This window comes from Vombatus ursinus, unplaced genomic scaffold (assembly GCF_900497805.2).
Source record: "Vombatus ursinus unplaced genomic scaffold, bare-nosed wombat genome assembly UNPS02008961.1, whole genome shotgun sequence".
Taxonomy (NCBI): domain Eukaryota; kingdom Metazoa; phylum Chordata; class Mammalia; order Diprotodontia; family Vombatidae; genus Vombatus; species Vombatus ursinus.
In genome coordinates, this window is record NW_020948739.1 from 1,421,178 (window position 1) to 1,445,508 (window position 24,331).

General features: G+C 37.3%; 1 protein-coding gene across 1 annotated transcript in view; it reads right to left on the reverse strand.

Annotated features, from left to right (window-relative positions):
• The window catches only part of MTERF3 (mitochondrial transcription termination factor 3), a 43,000-nt gene that overhangs the window by 2,450 nt on the left and 16,219 nt on the right, over positions 1 to 24,331 (reverse strand). The window contains exons 3-7 of the mRNA XM_027849879.1: positions 23,913 to 24,065; positions 21,797 to 21,986; positions 9,898 to 10,045; positions 8,679 to 8,750; positions 4,861 to 5,022 (exon numbers count right to left, since the gene is read on the reverse strand). Coding sequence (XP_027705680.1) covers positions 4,861 to 5,022; positions 8,679 to 8,750; positions 9,898 to 10,045; positions 21,797 to 21,986; positions 23,913 to 24,065 — 725 coding nt within the window. The remainder of the gene's footprint in view (positions 1 to 4,860; positions 5,023 to 8,678; positions 8,751 to 9,897; positions 10,046 to 21,796; positions 21,987 to 23,912; positions 24,066 to 24,331) is intronic.

Sequence of the window (24,331 nt, forward strand, 5' to 3'; positions counted from 1 at the left end):
ATGGTGCTAAGAAGCATACTTTTTAGACCATCTAAAATATCTTCTTTAAAACATTTTTTAAAAATCTACAATTTCAAGATATATAGTCCAAAAGATTATAACTAAGAAAGAGTCTCCGAACTCAGATTTTGGCACTATTCAGACTGGATAATTTTATTCTAATTTCCCCATCTGTAAATGAAAACAGTGACCTATTTGAAAGGAAAATTATGAGTAAAAATTCCCATACATTAAAATATTTTGAAAATTATACCCCCCCCCGCCCAAGTATATAATGATTACATCTCAATGTGGGTGTATACTGGCTTCCCTTGTGAGTAAGTTTTCTACTCTGACTAGTACCAGCATGCCTATGGAAAAGCAGAATGGATGCTGTCCTATTTCATGTCTGATAAATACATCTGGCAGCAAAAATTCAATTACCACACTGTTGTTACTCATGAGTATATAAGAAGCAGAAAAGGACACAGCTGGGTTTTTCAGAATTATGGCTGAGTTTCCAGGGTAGACAATGATTTGCTGCCCTATAAAATGAGCACATTTCATAATAGGCAGGACCCAGATGACTATTGAACTCCCAAAGTCATCTTGATAACCAGCTTTCAAACTAGAAGAGCATTTTAGAAGCCACAACGTGACCTCTATCAGTTCAGGATACAGTTATTAAGTGATTACAGACATGTCTAATTTATCATCTATTTTGACAGCAAAAGCAAAGGCTGCATTTAAAAAAAAAATTTCCCCCACAGTTCACTGACCACCAGGGGTCACCCTGCCATTATCAAAGAAATATAAGCTCATTTTCGATATTCTTAGATAAAGAATCACAGAATTTCAGAGATAAGAAGAATCTTGGTAGCCATGGAGACCAACCCGTGTCCTAAAAGGAAGCCTCTGCTTGAAGACTTTGGTTGGGGGGCAGGGGGAGGCAGCCTATTCCACATCAGGACAATTCTAATTCTTGGGATGCTTTCCCTCACACCAAGTCTAAATAGACCTCCTTACCATTTCTACCCATTTCTCCTAGTTCTGCATTCAGGCACCCAACAGAACAAGCCTAATCTTTCACCCACATAACTTCTCGTGTACTTGAATACAGCTATGATGTCTGTCTCTCACAAGTCTTGTCTTCTCCACACTAAACATTCTTAGTTCCTTTAATCAATCCTCAGATGAAATGGACTGAAGGACCTTCAAGATAATGGTTGGCCTACTGACAAAAAAGCTCAGGAACATTCAAATTACTGATAACAACTCATCATGGGGAAACCTCAACTTGTATTACCCCATGTGGACTGGGCACAGCTTGCAGAATAATTCTAACCCCACTCTAACCCTAGAACATGTGGAAACCCCCTTATCCTCAGCACATTTTCAGGCCCAAGCCACTTTAGGACAAATTGAATTGTGACCCTGAAATGCCCTGTAGGGCAGGGGTTCTTAATCTAGGGCCCACAGCCCCTTTAGGGAGTCTATGGATAGATTTCGGGATGGGGTATCTGAATTTTTTGAGGGAAAATTCATCTTCATTTCAATATAATTGGTTTCCTTTGTAATCCTATGCATTTTATTTTATAAATTTAGAAACAATATTTTGAGGAGACATCTACAGGTTTCACCGAACTGCCAAAGGTGTCCATAATGCAAAGAAAAAGCCAAGAATCCCTGTTCTAAGGGCAAAGCAAGATTCTTTCACCACTTTGGAAGAGCTATAGAGAATATCAATTCAGTCCTCATTAAACCTCTGGAGAAAACATGCTGCAGTCCTATTCCTGAACTTGACAACTTGTTTGAAATGTTAGGGGAAGGGGAAGAGGAAGGAGGGATGTGTGTAGATAAGCTAGAGTTGGAGATGCAATCATTATGTGCTGACAAGAGGCTTGAGGTCAAAGTTTTTCATCATGTAATCAGTTCTACGACATCTATGCTGTTATCTTCTTTCCTGAGGAAAGAAAAATATACTGAATTTGTTTTTGGCTGAGAACTGTTACACAGCTGCTTCTGAGGTAGACTAATCATGAGTGGGAGAGACAGAAGAGGCATATAATTATATGCCATTAACATTTCCACATGGAATATCTTGCCACTTAATTCAACAGAAAACAAGTTACATATGTTAGGGACTATTTGCATATAAGTTTAAATGAGCTGTAAGCTCAAAGAATCAACAGTGGACACCCCGAGTGCTGTCGTGCCATGTCATGCTACCCGTGACAGCTATAAAAGGAAGCATAATAGCCAGGACCGGAGAACTGATAGTCCCACTATAATTTGCCTGGTCAGATAACATCTGAAAAACTGCGGTCAGTTCTGGGTGTCACATTCTAGGAAAGACATTGATAAAATGTGAGTATCCAAAGAAAGGCAACTAGAATGGTGAAAGGCCTTAAGATCATGCTGTATGAGAATCAAATGAAAGGAAGGATGTTTACCCTGGAGAAGACAAACTTAAGGGGAGAATGTTGCCTTCAAAGATCTAAAGTGTTACTACATAGAAACAGGGATACATGTGTTCTGCTTGGCAAAGAAAAACTTCATAACAATTAGAGGTATCCAACAGTGGAAAGGGCTAGGAGGTAATGGCTCCTTCCTTGCTAGATATTTTCAATCAAAGTCTGGATTGACCACTTGTCAGGTATGGCATAGAGGGGATGTTGGGGGAGAGTGTTACCTATGGAGGGGAGGTGTAGATTAAATGACCTCTGAGTTTCCCATCCAACACTGACAGTCTTTGAGGTTCTTATTTGTGAAAAGACACAACAATCTGTGAAGGAGGTGTCAGGTGACCAACAAGATGAAAGATTAAACATTTTCACTGATCCTCATGATCTCTCAAGTCTCTCCAAAATAGGAATTATGTGTAAGAGCTAAAGCAATTTCAGGTCTTTCCCCAGCCTAGGACACCAAAAATTCAAATAAAGTAAAAAGACAATGAACTAATAACAGAAGAATCCCTAACCCCTAACTCTCTCCCTCAGCCTAATAAATCTCCCAGGGGCAGGGCTTGCATAAGCCAACACCCTCTGCAACCCAAATCACCTCCCTCATTCCTCGTGCCTCAGAGATTCAATAGTATAACTTGCTTAGGCTGCAACAGCATAATAGCAATGCTCTATGCCACAAGAGACTGGAGGAACACAGGGAAAGGACACAAATGTAACACTGCTCTAAGCCTTAGGGAAAGAGACAGGCATCCAGCTGAGGCCAGATCTGATCCTCCAAGAGGCACCTGGGGCAGAGACCAAGGCTGGTGAATTGTGAATTGCCCCGTGTGGGAGGGAACTGAGACACTATGAGATCCATCCCCAAGGGAAACTGCAATCAGAGGGAAGTCAGAATATGAACAATAAGGGAAAAAGGACTGAAATTACCAAAGATCTCAGAATGAAGAAACCTCAGTTAAAGACCTTGTTAAAGATAAACCAACAGGGGAGATATTAGTGGCAGAAGGGAATATGGCCTCCAGGTCAAGTAAAAGAATTTAGACATCAGCAAATAAATATTCAAGAATTTGTGAAGGGACTTGTCCTAATGCAATTTTATTTTCCATAAGTAATTTATTTCAATAGGCTCATGCTAATTTTGTCATCCTTAATGGCACAAAGTGAAGTAAAGAGGGATAGATAATAAATGAAGTTTAGGAGAAAGTAACAAAGAACTCCTAAAATTACATTCTTTCCCTCACTAGTAAGTATCAAAGAAGCCTTATCTCTTTCTGAAGCAGGATCACTATGTTAGAAGAGAGCAACACAGCTTGAAACGAGTTAAACTCAAAAGGCCTCTGTTAGAACATGACTCATTTTATGTGAATTTGGGCAAACTAGGTCAAACCATAAATGACATCATAAAGGGGTTCCACTGTATATAAGGAATTTTGGTTCTAACCTTTGATTTCAATGCCACAGGTAACTCCTCACGTGAAAACCTACAGTAACACAGAATGACAACTCGCCAACAACTTAATGTCTTAGAAAGCTTCTTGGCCTTTGACCCAGAGGTTCCACTGTTAGGCACAGAACCCAAGGAGATCAATGACAAAAAGAAAGGCTCCATATGGGTACACCAAAATATTTATCACAGCATTTTTATAGCAGCAAATAACTACAGGGTAGCTAGCTATTCCTCATCGACTGAGGAACAGCTAAACGGGTTGTAGAAGACGAATATAATGGAATATTAGTATGCTCATATGATGAACGTAGAGAAGCCTAGCAAGACGTCTATAAACTGAAGTAAAGTGAAGTAAGAAGAACTAGAAAAATAAGATACATAATAAGAATAATGTAAATAACCAAACAACTGAAAGTGAATGCTATGGAAATTACAATGACTATGCTTGGTCCCAAAGAAGAGATATGAAAAGACACCTGCCACTCTTCTTTTTAGAGGTGAAGGATTATGACTAGGACACACTATGAATAATATTACACTTTTTTTATATAATGGTTATTTCTCCTTTCTAATTCTTTACCATATGACACAAGTTAGGTGGATACATTGGGAAATGGAGATGATATAAAAACAAAAGCTATCAATTAAGAAACTTGCCTGAGACACTGAGAGGTTAAGTGACTTGCCCATAGCCACATAGCCAGAATGTGACTGAAACAGGGCTTGAACCCAAGTCTTCTTTACTCCAAGGCTGCTGCCTCTCATATAAAGATTTTACTAGAATGAAATAATTTCAAATGTATAGGGAGAAAACTGCCAGCACACATTTATACTTAGATTCAACTCCAGAGTGTCCAATGAATTCATGAGAAATTGTATACTTAACAAAGCTGTACTGAATTGCCAGCTCTGAATGCATTTAAAGATAAGTTATAAAAACTTTTCCAGAGAAGTTATTATATGCATTACCTGTGGAAATTTGACAATAATATGATGGGGAAGGCTCATCACATTGTGAACATAGTCAAATGTTTCTGTTAGTTTCCTTTTGTTTGCAGTTAAAATCTTTGGGATTCTGGTCACCATGTGCTGAATTTCATTACGTTTAAAGCCAAGTTGAAGTTGGTAAACCTAAGAAAACCCAAACATAACAAAAAATAAATTACATACATTTATGGATTAAATAAGAAATGATATCTCAGTCCATAGTGGATCATAAACAAAGCATTTAGAATTTTGTGGCAAGTTATACTGATTCCTTATGGGATAGAAGTTTTCCTTCAGGAGGAAGTTGGTCCTTTGAACCTCTCACCGACAATGATGGGCTGGGCCTAGAGTCAGGCCTGACTCCAGCTCAAATCCAGATTCAGACACTTACTAGTTGTGACCCTGACAAGTCGCTTAACCTTGTCGACTTGAGTTTCCTCAGCTTTGAAGTGGAAATAAAAATAGCACCTACCTCCCAGGGTTGTCTGTGAGGATCAAATGAGGTAACATGTAAAGCACTTTGCAAACCTAAAAGTGCTATAAAGCACTACAGTTGGTGCTGGTAATGGTGGTGATGGTGGCGGTGATGATGATGACGATGGTGAAAAGGGTTAGCGTCATAATTGGGGAGTTCTCATATGTTAAGCTGAGATTTTATTATTTTCTCCTAGAAGCACCATGGAGTCCCTGATGGTTTTAAATAGGGGCAGCGTGAGAGCCATGCTTTAGAAAGATTATTGTGGCAGCTGTGTGTAGGGTGGTTTGGAGAGATTAGAGACTAGAAGCAAGAAAATCAATCAGAAAGAGACTAGGCAAGCAGTGACAAGGCCTAAGCTAGGGTGACACAGGTAGCTGAGTACAGAGAAAGGGAGAGAAGGGACAGACGGTATGAAGAAATGCTAGGACATGGCAACTGATGGACGGGGAGGCAGAGTCAAAAATTATACTGGTATTGAGAATCTGCGTGACTAGGAAGATGCTGTAATAGGAGAGGGAGAGTTTAGGATAAGCTCCATCTTAGATATTCTGAGTTTGAGAAGCCAATGTCCATTCATTTTTTTCAACCAACATTTACTAAGCATCTACTCTTTTCAAGATGTGAGGGATACAGAGACAGAAATAAAAAGTTCACTCCCTCAAAGAGCTTATGTTCTGCAGGGAGAAACAACAAATACTAAAGCTAGGCAGTTAAATCAATTAAAATCACTTTATCCATAGAGCAGCACTGCACCCCCTCCCTGACATGCACGAGAATATATGCATGCATACACACACACACACACACATGCACACACATAACCAGAGCCACAAGGAAATCTGGCTGCTCCACAGGTATACCCACAGGTGGCTGGGGAGTAAGGAGGGAGGAAGGTGGAGTAGTGTTTATGAAATGGACAAAGAAGATAGTGCAGTTATACTAGGGACAAGACCGGCAGTTGGCTCTTGGGGAAAGAGTGGAGTGTTACCAATTTTCTCACCCTCTGACTGGCTGGCTGTAGGGATGTACCACTGCCCACTGGGCTGGGCCTCCACTTTGGAAACTACTGGCTTCTGGGACATTTTAAACTGGATGTTCTAGAACCATCTCAAACTCAACTTGTCTAAAACAGAATTCATTATCTTTCCATCCCTCCCACCCTTCTTCTGTCAAACTTCACTATTTCTGTCAAAGGGCATGTCCCACCATCCTTCCAATCATCCAAGTAAAAACCTGGGTGCCATCTTCAATTCCTCGCTCTCACTCATCCCATCTACCCAAAGGGTAGCCAAATACTGTCATTTCTCCCTTCACAACATCTCTCCCATCTGACTGCTTCTCTTCACTCACACAGTCATTTCCCTGGTTTGGACCTTCATGACCTCTTGGCATGGATTACTGAAAGCGCCCCAATCTATCTTCCACACAGCTGCCGAACTCATTTTTCTAAAGTGCGGTTTCGATCCCCCAGGCTCCTGCACCCATTCAATAAATTCCAGTGGTTCCCTATCAAGAATCAAACAGAAATTCCCCTGTTCGACATATAAAGCCCTATACAACCTGGGTCTGACCTACCTTTCCAGGTTCATTATACCCTACTCCTCTTCACATACACGTAACAGTTCAGCCAAACTGGCCTTGTCTCTCACATGCAACACTTCATCTCCCACATCCATGTCTTTGCATTTACTTTCTCCCATGCCCAGAATACAATCACTTCTTATGCCCCTCCCCACCTCTCACTCCCTCTTAGAGTCCCTAGTTTCCTTGAAGGCTCAGATCAGCTATATGGAGCAGTGAACACTATACTGCTGGATTGCTGTGAGATCAAATGAGATAATACTTGTAAATCACTCTGCAAACCATAAATTGTTATTATCTTTTAAAAACTTTTATCTATTTTATTTTAAATTTATGGAATAAGTATTTCTATAATAAAATACTTTTATATAATAAAATATGATAAATAATAAAATTATATAATAAAATGATTGCACATGAAACTTCAAATCTGTTATGTACAACTTGCTATTCCTTTTAAATATATAATAAAGTCATCATGTAAATTTATTTTTTCTTTTTTTCTTCCCTCTCCTACTCCAGAGATGGCTACCCTAAGAAACAAATATGCATATGTATGTAAAATCATTCTATACATACTTCTATTTATCAGTTCCTTCTCTGGATACAGATAGCATCCTTTATACGTCCTTTGTAGCTAATGTGGGTATTTATAATAGTCAAAATGACTTATTTGCTCAAAGTTGTTCTTAAAGCAATATTACTGTTACTGTTTACAACGTTCTTTTGGTTTTGCTCATTTCGCTCTTCATTGTTATTATCTTACATGAAGTTTTTCCTGAGCTCCCAAGCTGCTGATGCCCTTCTCTCTAAATTACCTTTTATCTATTTTGTATATGCCTATATGTGTACATTTTGCTTGCTCTAGCTAAAATTCCTAGAAGACAAGGAGTGTTTCACAGTGATTTTTAAAAAATATCCCCAGTACAAAGCACAATGCTTGGCACCAGAAGATGCTTAATAAACACTTCTTGAGTGACTGATTGGTTGGTTGACAAAATGCTGGAAGTCACCAAGAATAGGGGAATGAATGGTTGAAGTGGTGAGGAAGGCTGTGAGCCAGGGATTCATCTCCTTGAGAAAGGATGGAGCAACCTGGATGCCTGCAGACTACCACAGCAAAGATCTGAATGGGATGATATAAACTGATGAAATGAACCTCAAAGGAGAAAAGACTGCTGAGTTGGTGGCAAATAAAGGGCATCTTAGTAGCAGTCAAGATCAAAGAGTATGCTGACTTTTCCTCCAATCCATTGTGTCTCAAGACATAAGAGAAGCAGTAGTTAATCTTGTAGAGAGTGCTAGGGATGAGATGTGTGACAAAGAAATCCAGATTTCTTGGAGTGTCAGAACAGAGTCTCCTACTCATTCTTCTCCAGGCTGCATTCTGGACTTCATTTACCGTGCCACAGCTCTTCATCCAGAAGCCACTCTCCAGTCCTGGAATCCACACATTGGAAGCACCCTCAACCCTTATGGCCTCTCCCTCCAACTGGATGGCTCTTTCTAGAACCTCCATTTAAGGAGGGCTCCCAGATGCTGAGAGCACCCTGAGATTAGAGGTCTAGATGAAACCAAAGCTATCCTTGCAGAAATACTTTTCCAGAAGCTACAGTTACTTTGAAAAGATAAAGTCTCAAAACTCTACTTGTCTTAGAGGAGACTACAGGCAAATTGTTAATCCTTTAAAAGAAAATAATTTAAGGCAAAGATTGACTTATTTGAAAAAATATATCCTTACCTTCATATTTTCCTTCACAGGCTCAAGACTTCCAGTTAATAGTCGTGGAAGACGAATAACTAGATCTCTGGTCTAAAAAAACAAAATAATCCATTATCACAATACATAAAATTCAGTCAGTTTTAGAAATCCATCATTTATTCTAGCATGAACAAAGACATGTTAAACTATTAAAATTCTTACAAACTTAATACACTTTATAGAAAAATAATCTAGTAAGAAAACTACGGAAGAGAAAAGCATTTATTAAGCATTTACTGTGCGAGCACAGTGCCAAGCAGTAGGGATACAAACAGAAAATCAAAACACACCCTGTTCTTGAGGAGCTCACATTCTACCCAGGAAAGCACACATAAAGGAGGAATTGTTTTTATGTTCAGTTCATGGCAGTAGTACTGAGGAAGGGAAATAGATGGGCAAGGTCCAAAGATGGTATTGTGTTCCCCCTCACTGGAAGTCTTCAAGCAAGCGCTAGGAGATCATTTGTTGGTTATATTGTAGAAGAGGTTGTTGTTTGGATAAAGGTGAAATAGTTGTCCCCTTCTGTCTCTTCCAACTCTGAGTGTGATTCATTTGGAAACTAGCCTTGGTGTTTAAACCCGATATACATATATCCATTCTGATACGATTATAATCAGCAATTATTTTGGGTTTAACTTTTTTACCTGACATTATATACACATTTCTAAGCATCAGCATAATTTAGATACTTATCATTTTTGATAGCTATATGGCATTCAGTGGTGAAAAGAGATCACAGCTTGCTTAGCCATTTTTTCTATTGCTGAGTACTAGGACAGTATCAAATGTTTTGCTATTATTGAATATGCACTTCGTACATACAAATATTATTACGAAAATTTTTCCCCTTGGACCTCAGTAACAATTTGAAATGTGTTTTAATTATCCTATCTGTGAGAAATTTAGAGAGATTCCAATATAAAGGCCAAGATATATCTATATCTACACACACACAGTCTGTTCTGCCAAACTGACTTTTAAATTTTGTCTACATGCATACTTATTTCTTAAAAAAATTAATCTCTGTATCATGGCTTTACACTTCTAGGAGGCATTTTACTCAAATGAACATGTGAGTAAAGTAGTTGATATTTCCGAGGCAAGAATCAAATGATTCTCTGAGTCTACAAATGTTACTAGAGCCATAACAGGTTCTTATACATATTGATATGAACATTTAAATATTTTTCCCCTTTACCTTTTGCACATTCAGTCCAAGTTCTTTCTGGAAAAAGCCCAATCTGTTATCCAGTCTATCCACTGGAAAACTCAACAAATATGGTGCATTTACAATCATCCGTGAGATGTCTGTCTTACTGAACTTTTTTGATTCAAGGTAAGCCACCCTAGGTGATAAATACACATGTAAACATATTTATGTATGCATGCATCAGAGAGAGAAAATTTACTGTTAGTATACTGGTTTCATTTAATTATTTAGCATGTAGTAATAAACATTTATTGAATGAACAGAATGAATGAGTATAACAAAGTGACAGCTATTTTAATGTTAGCCAAAATAAAAACAAAACAAAACAAAAACACTGGCCTAATTCTACAAGTACCACAATAACACCGCAATGAAGATAAAAAAGTCCCGAGTTTTTTTGGCTCTATTCATTTTATTTTTTTCCTCATTACTAATTTAAAAAAAGTAAAATGGATTATCACTGTAACTATCATCTACACAAAGGAACACTATGTCACTAAGATAAAAGGTTTGTTATTCATTCTTTATCTTTGTTATCTGCATTGGTATTTCTTTCTTCAAAAGTCATTTAGAATTTCTTCTACAAAGACAGATCTTGTGCTCAGTTGTTATTGGAAGGAAAAAAATATGGTCAGCATTTTAGTATTAACTAGGCATTTTTTACAAGCCTTTTAACATTTTGGCCACAATTTAAAAAGGAAAAAACAATTGTACTATCAAACCAGGAAAATAATTATCTGCAAATTTTTTGGTCAAGATCACAGTCATATTTATCTCCATGTTGTGACCATAAGTAGCATGACTGGTTCTTTATTAAACACACCAGAAGATATAAAATACAAATGAATACTGTTACTTTCAAAGTAGTCACTTGGACATTTACCACCAAAATAACGCTGTTGCTCAAAAGCTGTTGTTATTGTTGTTTTAAATCCTTCTTTTAGTATTTGTCTTTAGTGCCAGTTTACAAATAACAAAAGATAATCACTTATAACTCATTTTTGATCAGTGATGAGTCTGAATTCAGACCTATTTCCCTTTTTTTTTTTTTTAAAGTGAGGCAATTGGGGTTAAGTGACTCGCCCAACATCACACTACTAGTACGTGTCACGTGTTTGGTCTGAGGCCACATTTGAACTCAGGTCCTCCTGACTTCAGGGCCGGTGCTCTATCCACTGTGCCACCTAGCTGCCCCTATACCTATTTTCTCTCTCTTTTGGGGGGGGGGGGGTGTTAGGCAATGGGGTTAAGTGACTTGCCCAGGGTCACACAGCTAGTAAGGGTCAAGTGTCTGAGGCCAGATTTGAACTCAGGTCCTCCTGACTCCAGGACTGGTGCTCTATCCACTGTGCCACCTAGCTGCCCTTTCAGACTTATTTCCAAACAAATCATGGGGACTCAGAATTGGAAGGGACTTCAGGGGTCAACTAGTCCAGTCCTACCTTCTACTGGCCAAGAATCTCCTCTACAACAGAACAAGAAGCTGTGTAGCCTTTGCTTCAAGCAATTATCTTCAAGAGGCAGAGCCTGCTTCTATGAGAAGGCCCATTCCACTTTTGCACAGCTCTAGTTGCTGGTAAGTTCTTCCTTACAAAGAACCTAAATTGGACACCTGGGTGTTTCAAAGTCAAATCGAAAGCACCAGAATAAAGATGTCATCAATTAGGTTATTTGAAAGGCTAATACAGGTTCCGAAGGCAGTTTCCAAAGTGTTTTGAACAATGGCAATATATTGAACAATGGCAAAATAAGCTTGCATCTTCCAAAAGTGACTAAATTTGTGGGGCAAAAATATTAAGTTCATTTAAAAAAAAAAAGGTCCATGAAATACAGTATTGGTTAAAAAGAGAAAAAAATGATCAATGGATTAGAAATTCCAGAAATAGACTCAAATTTCCAAGATATCGTTTACATTACACTTTACTATCTCATTACAGCTTCATGATAAACCTTTAAGGTAGGTTCTACAAATAGTATCCTAATTTTATACCTAACAAGACAAAAGTTGAGAGCAGTTAAAATGACTTGCCAAAAGCCACATGGAGAAAAAGGGCAGTGCCAGGCCTCAGTTCTGATTCTTCTCTTTAGCTCAAGTTCTTGCCACTACGGCTATTTTGCCTCTTGTTACAAGAACTTATCATATGAGAAGTCAGAAGTTAATGAAAAAAGTAAGGAATGACTATTCACTAAAATACTGATATGACACTGAGATACCAGTACAGAGGATCAGCTTGAATCCAAAATGAAACCAAATCAGTATAACATACTGATACCAGGAATAGAAGGGAAATAAATTTCTGACTACTAAAAAGAGAAGACTGACTTGTCACTACTCCTCAGACAAGATAAATATGTTTGAAGCCATAAGTTATGTTTTTGCTCATATAATGTGTATTAAATTATTAAAAGCAAAGTAACAGCTTAGGAAGAGATACATGCTAAAAATACTAGCAGATAAAGCTTCTATCCAAATACATGAAGAAGAGATACAAATATAATTTTTTTAAAATGGGTACCCAGTTTTCATCGGGTAAGTGACCAAAAGAGATCAACAGACACATGAAGAAATAAAATAGTAAATCATTGCATGGGGGAAAAAAATGACAAGATTCATTACTACAGAAAGTAACACAAAGTCATATGACTTTAAGGTTTTTTATAGATATATATATATATATATATACACACACACATATATGTATCTACACACATCTCTACATATTTATACACATGCACATATATATCTCTACACAAATATGTAGATATGTGTGTATATATACACATACATACACTGTCAACAGGCAATCACAACCTCATGAAACTTATGTGAAAACTAGGTTTATTACAAGAGAAATGAACATGCATGTGCAACCCAAAGAGTTCAGACCCATACAAAAGTTTGCATTTTTATAACAGCAGGGCAAAGGAAGGAGGAGGTAACAGGAATCTCCACCCAAAGGGGCAAGGCACAGAAGGGGGAAAGGTAGGAAAAGAATAAAATCCCTCCAAAGGGGAGGAGCAAGGCAATGGCAAAAGCCACATTCTTTTCCCTTGGGAACTGCTAGACCAGGGCTTCTTAAACTTTTTCTACTTGACCCCTTCAGTAATTCTCAAACCCCATAAAGGGTCGCAACCCACAGTTTAAGAAGCCTGCACTAGACCATGAAGATAGAATGGTTTGCTTATCTACAAGGGTCCCAGCTGCACAAGCCTAGTGCAGACTGTCTAGCACCTATTTTGACTCCCAAGAACACACAGGGAGTCAAAGCTTGGGATGCAAATAACACATCAAGTCAGCTCTACTGGGGCTGGGGTGGGTGTAGTGCTTTGTCCTTGACACATTCAGGGCCTCCTGCATACTCTGAGTCCAGTGTTTATGGAAAATATGGCAACTCAAAAAGACAGTCCTTAATAATACATATGTACATACACACATGTACAAATTAACAAAAATTTTAAATGATAAAAAAAAAAACAGCTGGCAGAGTTGGTGGTGAAACAAGTATATTTATATTGTGTGGAATAACTATACACTGTTCAATCTTTTAAGAAAGTAATCAAGCACTAAATATAACAACAAAAAAAAAACCTGTTCTATTTTTTTTTAGAGGATGTTAGCTTCAAGGAAATAATCCAAAAGGTAGAAAAAAAGTTATTTGTACACAGATGTTTCTACATTGTGAAGACTAAATAAACCATGGTATATATTAACAAAATGGAATACCATGCCATTATGAATATGAAAAGTGAAGCATGCAGACTAAGTCAATACATGGAAATGTGTTTATAACATTATTTTACACAAAATGCAGACAAAATAGTATGCAAACAGTTTATACACAAAGATAATTTTGAGTAGCAAAGTTTATTATGTTTTTCTGCACAATTAATTTCATAAGAATAACAACTCTTGTGGCTCAATTTTCTCACTTGTATAGTGAGAATAATATGTGGACCACTAACCTCATATAGTTGTTCTTTGAAAAGTGTTTTTTATCATTATTACTTACAATTTATATATCACAATTGCAGAGTCACATCTCATGCATATCTCAATTTTATTTTTTTTTTTTGTGAGGCAATGGGGGTTAAATGACTTGCCCAGATTCACACAGCTCGTGGGTGTTATGTGTCTGAGTCCATATTTGAACTCGGGTCCTCCTGACTCCAGGGCTGGTGCTCTATCCACTGTGCCACCTAGCTGTCCCACATATCTCAATTTTAAAAAGCAAGACTTTCTGTTTTCACTTTTTATTTGTAATAAGCCATACATTTGGAAACATGCTTTGAACAGATTTCAGTCTCCTCCATCCCTTGGCAATTACAGCAAGGCTAATATAAGGCTTTAAAATAATTTTTTCTACATTAAATCTAAACAATTTAACATTAGTACATTTGAAACAGATTATCTTAAAGGAAACTTTTGCCATCAAGTGCACTGTTTTCTAGAAACAAGAACAAAGAAGAACCAGTTGTTTTCTACCAAAGGTGAGAGGGAAAAGGGTAATTTGTTATTCAGATTTCTCTCCTTTACATAGTATCTAACATTTTTCTAAAGACAAATGTTAATAGATAACAAATTGGCATAAATCATATTATAAATAAGCAATATGCCTGACAAAACTATTAGCACTGAATCTAATACCAATAAGGATAACAAAATCTATCAGCCTCTACATTAAAAGACTGAAAGGCTTGGAACATTGTATTTCAAAGAGCAAAGGAGCTAGGTTTGCAACCAAGAATAGTTTACCCAGCAAAGCTGAGTATAATCCCAAATTGAAAAAAAAAAGATTATTTAATAAATTGAAAGACTTTCAGTTATTTGTGACAAAAAGACCAAAACTCAATAGAAAATCTGACATATAAGATACAGGAGAAACATAAGGTAAACATTAAAGATCAATTACAAGAGATTCAATAAAATCAAACAGTTTACTTCTCATATGGGAAAATAGTATCTGTACTCTTAAAAGTGTTATTATTTGGGTAGTTTGAAAGAGCATACATAGACAGCAGACTTAGGGTTGAGGTGAATATGACGGAATGATTCTAAAAAATGAAATTGGGTAGGGAGAGGTAAAATGGAGCAATTACCTCAGAGAAAGAAGGCATAAACTATTACAGTGGAAGCAGGAGGGGATAGAGGGATAGTGGTACTAGGAACCTCATTCTCATCAGAACTGGGTTAAAGGAGAAACAGCACACATATAGAAGGGTATAAAAATCTTCTAAACTCATAAAGAAATAGGAGGGCAAGGGGACAAGATAAGGAAGCACTTTTAGAAGGGTGTGTAGATTAAGAAGCAGGAGGGTGGCAGGAGAGGATAAGGGAGGGATTCTGAGAGAGTGCATAGATTAAAGAATAGGAGGGTAAAGGAAAGGATAAAGGAGAGATTCTCCTCCTTTATCCCCTTTTATCTCCCCTTTAAGGGGAAAAGGATGACAGGAAAAATAGGATGAAGGGAAACAAATTTTAAACTTTGAATGTGAATAGGATGAACTCACCCATAAAACCAAAAACGGATAGCAAAATGGATTAAAAATCAGACTCCTACAATGTGTTGTTTATAAGAAACGTTTAAAAATGAAAAATACACAGTTAAAATAAAGGGCTGGAATAGAATTTAATATGCTTCAACTGAGGTAGAAAAAAAAGCAAAGGTAAGCATCATGATCTCAGACAAAGTTAAAGCTAAAACAGATTTAATTAAAAGAGATGAACAGGGAAACTACATCATGATAAAGGTTCATAGACAATGAAGTAATATCAAAACTAAACTTATATACACCAAATGGATATCACCTAAATTTTTAAAGGAAAAGTTAAATGAATTACAGATAAAAATAGATAATAATACTACAATAGTGGGTGGCTTTAACATTCCCCTCTCACAATTAGATAAATCTAACAAAAAAAATTTTTTTTAAGATGTTAAGGAAGTGAATAGAATCTTAGATAAGCTAGATACGATAGATAACTGGAGAGAATTGAGTGGGAATAGAAAGGAATACACCTTTTTCTCTGTGGTACATGGTACCTTTACAAAAATTGACCATATATTAGGTCATAAAAATTTTATAGTTAAATGCATAAAGGCAGAAACATTAAATATGTCCTTTTCAGATCACGATGCAATAAAAATCATATTCAAGAAGAAACATGGAAACACAGATTAAACACCAAATTGGAAATCTTTACCTTAAGCCTTTTCTACCTCTAGGTCGGTTCCCAAATTTTTTCTCAAACTTTTTTGCACCCCGTATGTTAATTTTTTATGCTCTTCTCTGGACCTTCTCTATAATGCTTCAGAAAAGATGTTAAGAAACTGAACAGAAATGGACACAATAATCTAAATACTAATACAGCAATTGTGAAGTCTTTAACATGTCATATTCTCACAACACCACATTACTGACACATGTGGTTCATATGACTCCTAAGACCAATCATTTCCCTTAGCTCTTTGGTTTCTGACCATAAGTAGACTACCTTATCTCTCTCCCTACTACTTTTTATAAATTGTTAAAGTCACAGTGAATATTATTCCTGTCTTCTGAAAATAATGCATGTCTAATTAATCCAGGAAAAATCAGTTGCCAAACCTTGTCTATTCTTTCTCCACAACATCTTTCAGATGCATCCCCTCTTCTCTCTACCCACAAAATCATCACTCTAATTCAGCCCTTATTCTTTAGTCTGGACTACTGTAATAACAGGCTTCTAACTGGACTTCCTGATTCAAGTGTCTAACTCCTCTAACCCACCCTCTACACAACTATCAAACTGATTTTCTTAAGGCATACAACTGACCATGTTACCCCCCTCTACTCAACAAACTCCAATGACCCCTTATTACCTTTTGATCAGATAGATATAAAGTCCTCTGTTTGGCATTTAAGCTCCTTGCTACCTAAGCCCTTGCCATCTTTCCTGTCTTTTTATAAGTATTTCCCTCATTCTATAGTCCAGTCATAATAGTAGACTTGCCCCATTCCACGTGCCCATGCCACGTATTGACTGTTCACCATGCTTAGAATGTCTTCCCTCTGACTTTTAGAATCCCTGGCTTCTTTCAAGACTTAACTGCCACCTCTACCTTGAGGCCTTTCCCAGTCCACCCAGTTGCTAGTGCTTTCTTCCCCATTAGAGTGCAAGGTCCTTGAGAAAACAGATTATTTTTCCTTTTTCTTTGCATCCTTAGCACTTAACAAAGTGCCTGACATATAATTAATTGTAAGCACTTCCTAACAGATTAGCTTCTGCTAATGTCCTATTCTGGTGTCTCCTCACAGGATAGAGGTGACCCTGGGATCATAAAGGCTATGCAAGCACTGGCAATTTCTAACAAGCTGGAATGACTCCCAGTATGGACCCAGTGACAGAATGCATGTCCACTGCCTGAAAATATACCTAGTTAAATTTGGAACACTCATCACCAAGCTGGATTTTCCAGCTGCAATAGCTATCAAAGTTGTACATCAACAATCTCCACTGATAGGCCTTGACATTAATGAAACCATAAACTACTAAAGGACATAAGAATCAGACACAGGCCTTACTCCCCTAAAGTTTACAAAAAAACTTTTACAACCAAAAGTTTACAATCTAATAAACAGATTTAAGACAAAGCTTCCAACTTATACTTTCCAAACACTTCAATTTCTTTTCTATCACTTCTTTTTTCCAACTACCATACACAATGAAAAGTCTCCTGGAATGGTTTTTCTCAAAACTCAACTCAAAATCATCCCTCCCCAAATAATCATGTATTCATCTTAGAAATATTGTCTATATATTTATATATGTACTTTCTCCCCATTATAATGTAAGGTATTTGAAGGTAGGAAATTTTTCATTTTTATCTTTGTATGTCCAGCAATTAGCTGGCCTATAGTATGTGTTTAATATATGCTTATTAATTAATTGACAAAAGGGTTTTGCTCAAATAAGTAATTTTTAAAATGCACCTTAAACAATTCTACAAAACCTTTTCACTTAATGAGTTTTATCTGTCCAAACAGAGATTCCCCCCACTCCCAAAGGAGGAACTAAGTTTTTGACAGAAACTAAGTTTTTATACTGATATATAACCCTCTTATAAAATCAAAAGCTACAGCAGAATGCTTAAATCTTCAAAAATATTTAATGCAGAGAAAGAGAAGAAAAAATATGAGCACAGGGAAGAAAAAGACCTCCTGTGGCATCATGCAGCTAAGATGACAAAAATACTGTCACTTAACCACAGAATGTTACCTCATATACTATTATTTTATTAATCAACATCACCTAGATACTTATCCTTACTTGTACTGCAACATTGCTATGCCTGTGTGTCTGTTATAAAGAAATAAGCACTGGAATTAGAATAAGAGAATCTGAGCTCAAGTTTTGGATCGGATAGCTACTATCACCTGCCATACTCCCATCTTTCATCTCCATGCCTTTAGAGTTTGTCAGTCCCTACAATGCACTTCCTCCTCAGTTCTAAGTCTTGAAATCCCTAGCTACCACTCCCTCTTTAATTACTTTTTGTATATACTGTATTAATTTATAAACATGCCATCTCACACAATGGAATGCAAGCTCATTGTTTCATTTTTGTCTTGGCAGCCTCAGCACTAACTGTGAGCCCTAATTTTCTATAAAATGAGGGGACTGGAAAACATGATCTCTAAGGTCTTTTTCAGTTATAAAATCTTATTCCTCTATTTTCAGAAAGTTGAAATTATCAGCAAGTAAAGAATTTACCAGCTGCTGTTTTAAGCAGAGCAAGACCTCTAATATAATGTTTACATAGCACAAGTCCCTCACACTGGAACTCCAAGCTAGGAAGGAGAACTAGCATATAGTAGAAAAACGGATTAGGAATCAGCAGAATTTAGTTCTAATTATGGTTCTACTACTGGCTTGCCACCTTAGGCAATTCACTTCACATCTCTGGGAATATGAGGGGATCTGACTAAATTATCTCAAAGGTTCCACCCAATTCAAAATTCTATGACATAACCTATAAGATAATCAGGTTAACATCTGGGTTAGAAGTAAGCATGCTGTATGGAAAAGAGCAATGGATGTGGAGTGCATAGAATAGGTTCAAAGTCCTGATTACATCATTTCTTACTGTAGGGCTTTGGCCAAATCACTTCAACATCTGCAAGGCAGCCAACAGTCCTAGGCCTGCAGTCAGGAAGACCTCTGCCCTTAGGCATTCCTAGCTACAAGACCCTGAGCAAATCACTTAACCTATTTGCCTCAGTTTCCTCAACTGCAAATTGTGGATCATAATAGCATCTACCTCCCAGGGATGTTGTGAGGATCAAATGAGATAATAATTGTAAAGTGCTCGTACCTAGCACATAGCAAGCGCTTAATAAATCCTTCCTTCCCTCGATCAGTTACATTTACCTAATCTATAAAATGAGGGGGTTGGACAAAATGACCTCTAGAAATTCCTTTTCAGCTCTAAATGTTGTGACATGACTGTGATAAAGCTAAGCATTTATCCTTCCCCTAGTCTCTTCCCCTTTAAACCAATCCTGCATTACTAACTACCTACTGGACATTTCCAAATAGATGCCCATAGGCATTTCAAACTCAAAATGTCCAATACAAAATTAATTATATTTTCCTCCAAATCCTGTATCCTTCCATTTCCCCTATTTCTATCGATGGCACCATCATCCTTTCAGTCGCCCAAATTTGTAACCCAGGTATTACCCTCAACTTTCCCTTCTCCCTTCCCCTCATATCCAATCAGGGGCCAAATCTTGGTGACTCCATCTTCACAACATAGTTTTCACCTACACCCTTCTCTCCTTTTACATTACCACTATCCTAGTTCAGGTTCTCAACACCTCTTACTTGGACCATTATAACAAGTTCCTAATTGGTCTTCCTGAAGCCAGGTTCTCCCTTCTCTAATGTGTTTTCCATACAACTGTCAAACAAATATTCCTAGAATACACACTGACCACAGCACTTCCTTGCTCAGGGGGCTTCAGCGGCTCCAATCTGCCTCTAGGAGAAACTACAGAATCCCTCTGTTTGACCCTTAAAGTCCTCTCTAAACTGGTCCCAGCCTACCTTCTCAGGCAGACTGCACATTACTTCCATTCATATGTTCCATACTTCAGTCAAACTGGCCTCCTTGATGTTCTCTACATAATATTCTGTACCCCATCTCCATTCTTTGCACGGGTTGACTCCTATGTCTGCCTCATACTCCTCTTCACTCTGTATCTTAGAATTCCCAGCTTCCTTTTATGCTGAGGCCTATTCCGATCCTCTAGTTCTAGGTGCCCTCTCCCTATAAATTACTTTGTATTTTGTATATATTTACCTACATACATGATATTTTCCTTCCAATATATAACCTCCTTGTAAGCAAGGTCTGTTTAACCTGTCTTTGTATCCCAAGAACTTAGAACAGTGCTTGAAAAACAGCAGGTGCTTCATAAATGCTTACTGAGTAAATGAAAAGCAAACAAAATGGATTTCTTTTAAACTCCTTTAAGTAAAGCACATGAGAACTTCCCTTTTCCCCTGAAGAACATAGTAATAAGAGTAGCTAGCATTTACATAGTACCTTTAGGTTTGCAAAGTACTTTACAAAATTACCTCATTTTATCCTTAGGAGGTAGGGTACTTTTATTATCCCCATTTTACAGAGAGAAAACTGAGGCAGAAAAAGTTAAATGTCTTGTCCTGGGTTACATACCTATTAAATAAATGTCTAAAGGTGGATATTAACTCAAGTCCTCCTCACTCAAGGTCCAATACTCTATCCATTAAGCCACCAAGCTGCCTCTAGTTTATGTACATGTATTTATAATGGCAAATCAGATTGTTTGGACCTAACTTCCAACTCAAATCAATATACAGAGATGACAAAATATCTGAAATGAGCAAATCTTAAGCACTGAAATTCATCTCCAGGTGTTTATAACCCCTCTATTGGAACAAAAATTAATCCTTATGTCACAGTCCAAAAGGAATATAGTGTTCAGACACTAATAAAAGTTAGCAGCAGAGAAAATCCAAGAGAAAAACTTTAGAGAAATCTTTTTTTCTAAATCCAGTAAGGAAAATAAAATCCCTATCTTGGGCAAGGGTCTTCGAAATTCATTAAAATTTGGTGACAGCTTCATATCCAGACCACAAATGCATATTATTTTGACTCCAGGAAAAATTAAAAAGTCTAATTTAGTACTCTATTTCCCCACAACTTCATGATTCAAGAATTTTAGAGTGCACTAAACAGAAATCACCCTTCATTCTCTAAGAACTGGTTTAATCACAGAGCTAGATATAAAAAAGGGGGTGACTAACAGAGTCCTTCCAATTACAAGACTTTATACAAGATTGATGTTTCTTATAGGTAAAGGCAACTAAATAAATAATTTTGGACTGTGGGGAGAAGATGGAGACAGACAAGCCTTTAAGGAATTAGCTGCACTACCTAGATATGAAATGATTAAGTTCTAGGGCCATTTTTAAAAGAGAAGCAACGGATCTGAGAACATTGAAGAAAAAAAAAAGGTAGAAATTATTCTAAGGCTGTGAGTCAGGGAAGCACTAACATTAATTGTTATTGCTGGGAACAATAAGACAGTGTGAGGAAAGGGGGAGGTTGGTAGTTAACAAAATGAGATGTGTTTCAGATGCTTATTTTAGACTTCAGTGGGACATAGAAACTACCACTTCAACACCTCACATTTGCAGTCTGTTATTGTGTTCCAAGTAGTTCCATATTCATTACCTCACTGAATCCTCAAAGCAAACTGGTGAGATAAAGACAACTAGAAATACTTCACAACTATGACATTTCTCCCATAATCACATCTTTGGTATTCAGTGAAAGCAGTCACTTTACAAAAGTCCTACCTGGTCCTTAAATTCTCCAAGTCTTCAGTTAAAATAATATAGTTTTTAGTAAGGAACGCTCCTAATTGGTTATCTTCTACACCAATATCCTTAAGAAACAGAAGTATTTTTTGTATGTCATTTTCGAAGTCCAGTCTCAGAAGGAGAGTACCAACACCTGGGCGTTTTTCCAGTTTGGACAAATTGACCCCTGTAGCAAGTGATACACATTAGCTGAATTACCCATTTTGCTTTGCTCATAAGCATCTTATCTAAACAATTACTTTTATATATCATCAACAATAACACAAACTGTAACTTACATACAATTTTACAGTTACAAAGTTCTTAAATTTATCATCTCATTTGAACTTTTTAACTCCAGGAGGTAAAGGTAGCCCAAGTAACTCCTAAGAAACGAGAAATCAGATACAGAGAACTCAAGTGACTTTCCCTATGTCAAAAAACCAGTAAGCAATAATGTCAGTAGCTGAATCCAGGTCTTCAAATTCCAAATCTAGTGTTTTTCCCAATAATACACTACACTCTCACTCAATCATCATTATATCCAGAAAAGAATTTAGATGGGCAAATGAAAACATTCTCATTCTGGACAGTTCCAGGAAGGCCATTTATGACAATGTTCTAAGAGGGGAATCAGCTCAAGGAAGGAGAAATATTTAACTTGGCAAAAAGAAGACATAAAGAGGAATAACATCATGGTCTTCAAATATTTCAAGTGCTCTACTGTGGAAGAGGGATTAAATTTGTTTTATCCGGAAAAACTAGAATCAATGGGGGGAAGCTATAAGGGATCACATATTGGCCCAACAAGGAAAAACTTCTTAACAATTAGGGCTAACCAAAAGTTGAATGGGCTGCCTTGATAGGTACTGAAAATCCTCATCATTTAAAATACACTGAAAAGAGGTTGGGTCACATGTAAGTATGTTGTAAAGGGGATTTCTGCTCAGGGTTATATTAGGTGGTCTCTGAACTCTCTCCCAAATCTTGGATTCTATGATTTCTAAACCCAGTTGGTGACAACTTAGTATTCAAAATAAAGCAAACAAGTTAAAAAGAAAATGGTGGTACTTATTTAAGGCCTGCTATTCAAAAAGGAAGTCTACAGGGTTGCATTATATAGCAACAGGATTATGAGTTATGCCTTTTCCTCTCAACTGTATTCCTTTACCATTTCTTCACTAGTTTCCATAATATAAAGGATTCACAGAAATAAATACCAAATACAAATTCTTCCTACAGAAAAGCCCTCTCTGGATCTTAAATAGTTATTCAGTAAAATGGAAGCTAGTTCCAAAAAACTATGATTAATGAGGGTGGCGGACACTTTGTAACGGCTTAAATGTCACTACTAACGGTGTCAGCCTTTAATTTTAAAAAAGTACTGCAGTTTCTACATGTTAAAGTATTTCATTCAGTCTGAGCTGTCAGATTCTAGCTGTGTTAAAATAAAGAGATACTCTGGTAAGCTTCTCAGCAATAGCCATTTATTTTTCACCTGTAATTAGCACTTGATATAATCACTCCTGGAGATATGTGCATAAGGGCATTCCAAAATATTATCCAATGATTCAGTCACAGTCCCACTATTTTTACATTGCTGGGTTACCAGCAAGAAAATAACATAAAAGATATCGCCCTAAACACATATGACTGGAAAAGGAGGTGGGCTGGCCTTGAAGCTAGAGAGAAGGATATCAAAGAGACAAACCTATTGGAACTCTGGCATCCACATGATATTTAGAAACCTAGAGGAAAGACCCCAGCACTAGGCAGACTCCCCTTGAGGACTACTGGAGGATAAAGACACTAGAAGGCAATGATTGGCAAACTTCATCACTGATGCAATAACCCACATCGATGGTACCATTGGTACCCTTAAATGTAAGTTATTAGTAATCTCTTTTTGTGTAAAATTGTAGAAGCCAAACCTTAAGTGGGATGTGTTAATACTCATTAAATATGTATCAAGCACTCACACTTTACAAAACTGTAAATTACTCTGAGTCATAAACTTTCTGAGGACAAGGACCACAATGTAAAACTTCTCCACACCTAGAACAGAGCTAGCAATATAAAAGGTGCTCAAAACAATACCTGATAGACTACTTACCCAGAAGCACTAACTTCTGCAGAGTCTCAGAGCGATCCACATAGTCTCGAAGTGTGAATGAAGCTGGCGGCAGAGGCGGTTCTGCAACAATCTGCACAGCATCCTCCTCAGAAATCTGCTGCAGCGGAGAGACGGGGGGCAAATCCTCCAGTTCTGGAAGTCATCATTGTAGACATGTGCAAGGAAAGAATAAAGCTAAGCTCTCCCTACTGCATGCATGCTTCCTATCAAGACAACCTATTTCTGAGTTCACATCTTTCACAAATTGGGCTGATTTCTGCTTTTCCTGGGGGTAGGGTGGAGTGGGGGTAAAGGAATAGGTGGGTGGATTCACACCTATGATTTCATTTGAATGAGGAGTCTGTGTTCTCCTGTGTGTGTGTGTGTGTGTGTGTGTGTGTGTGTGTGTGTGTGTGTGT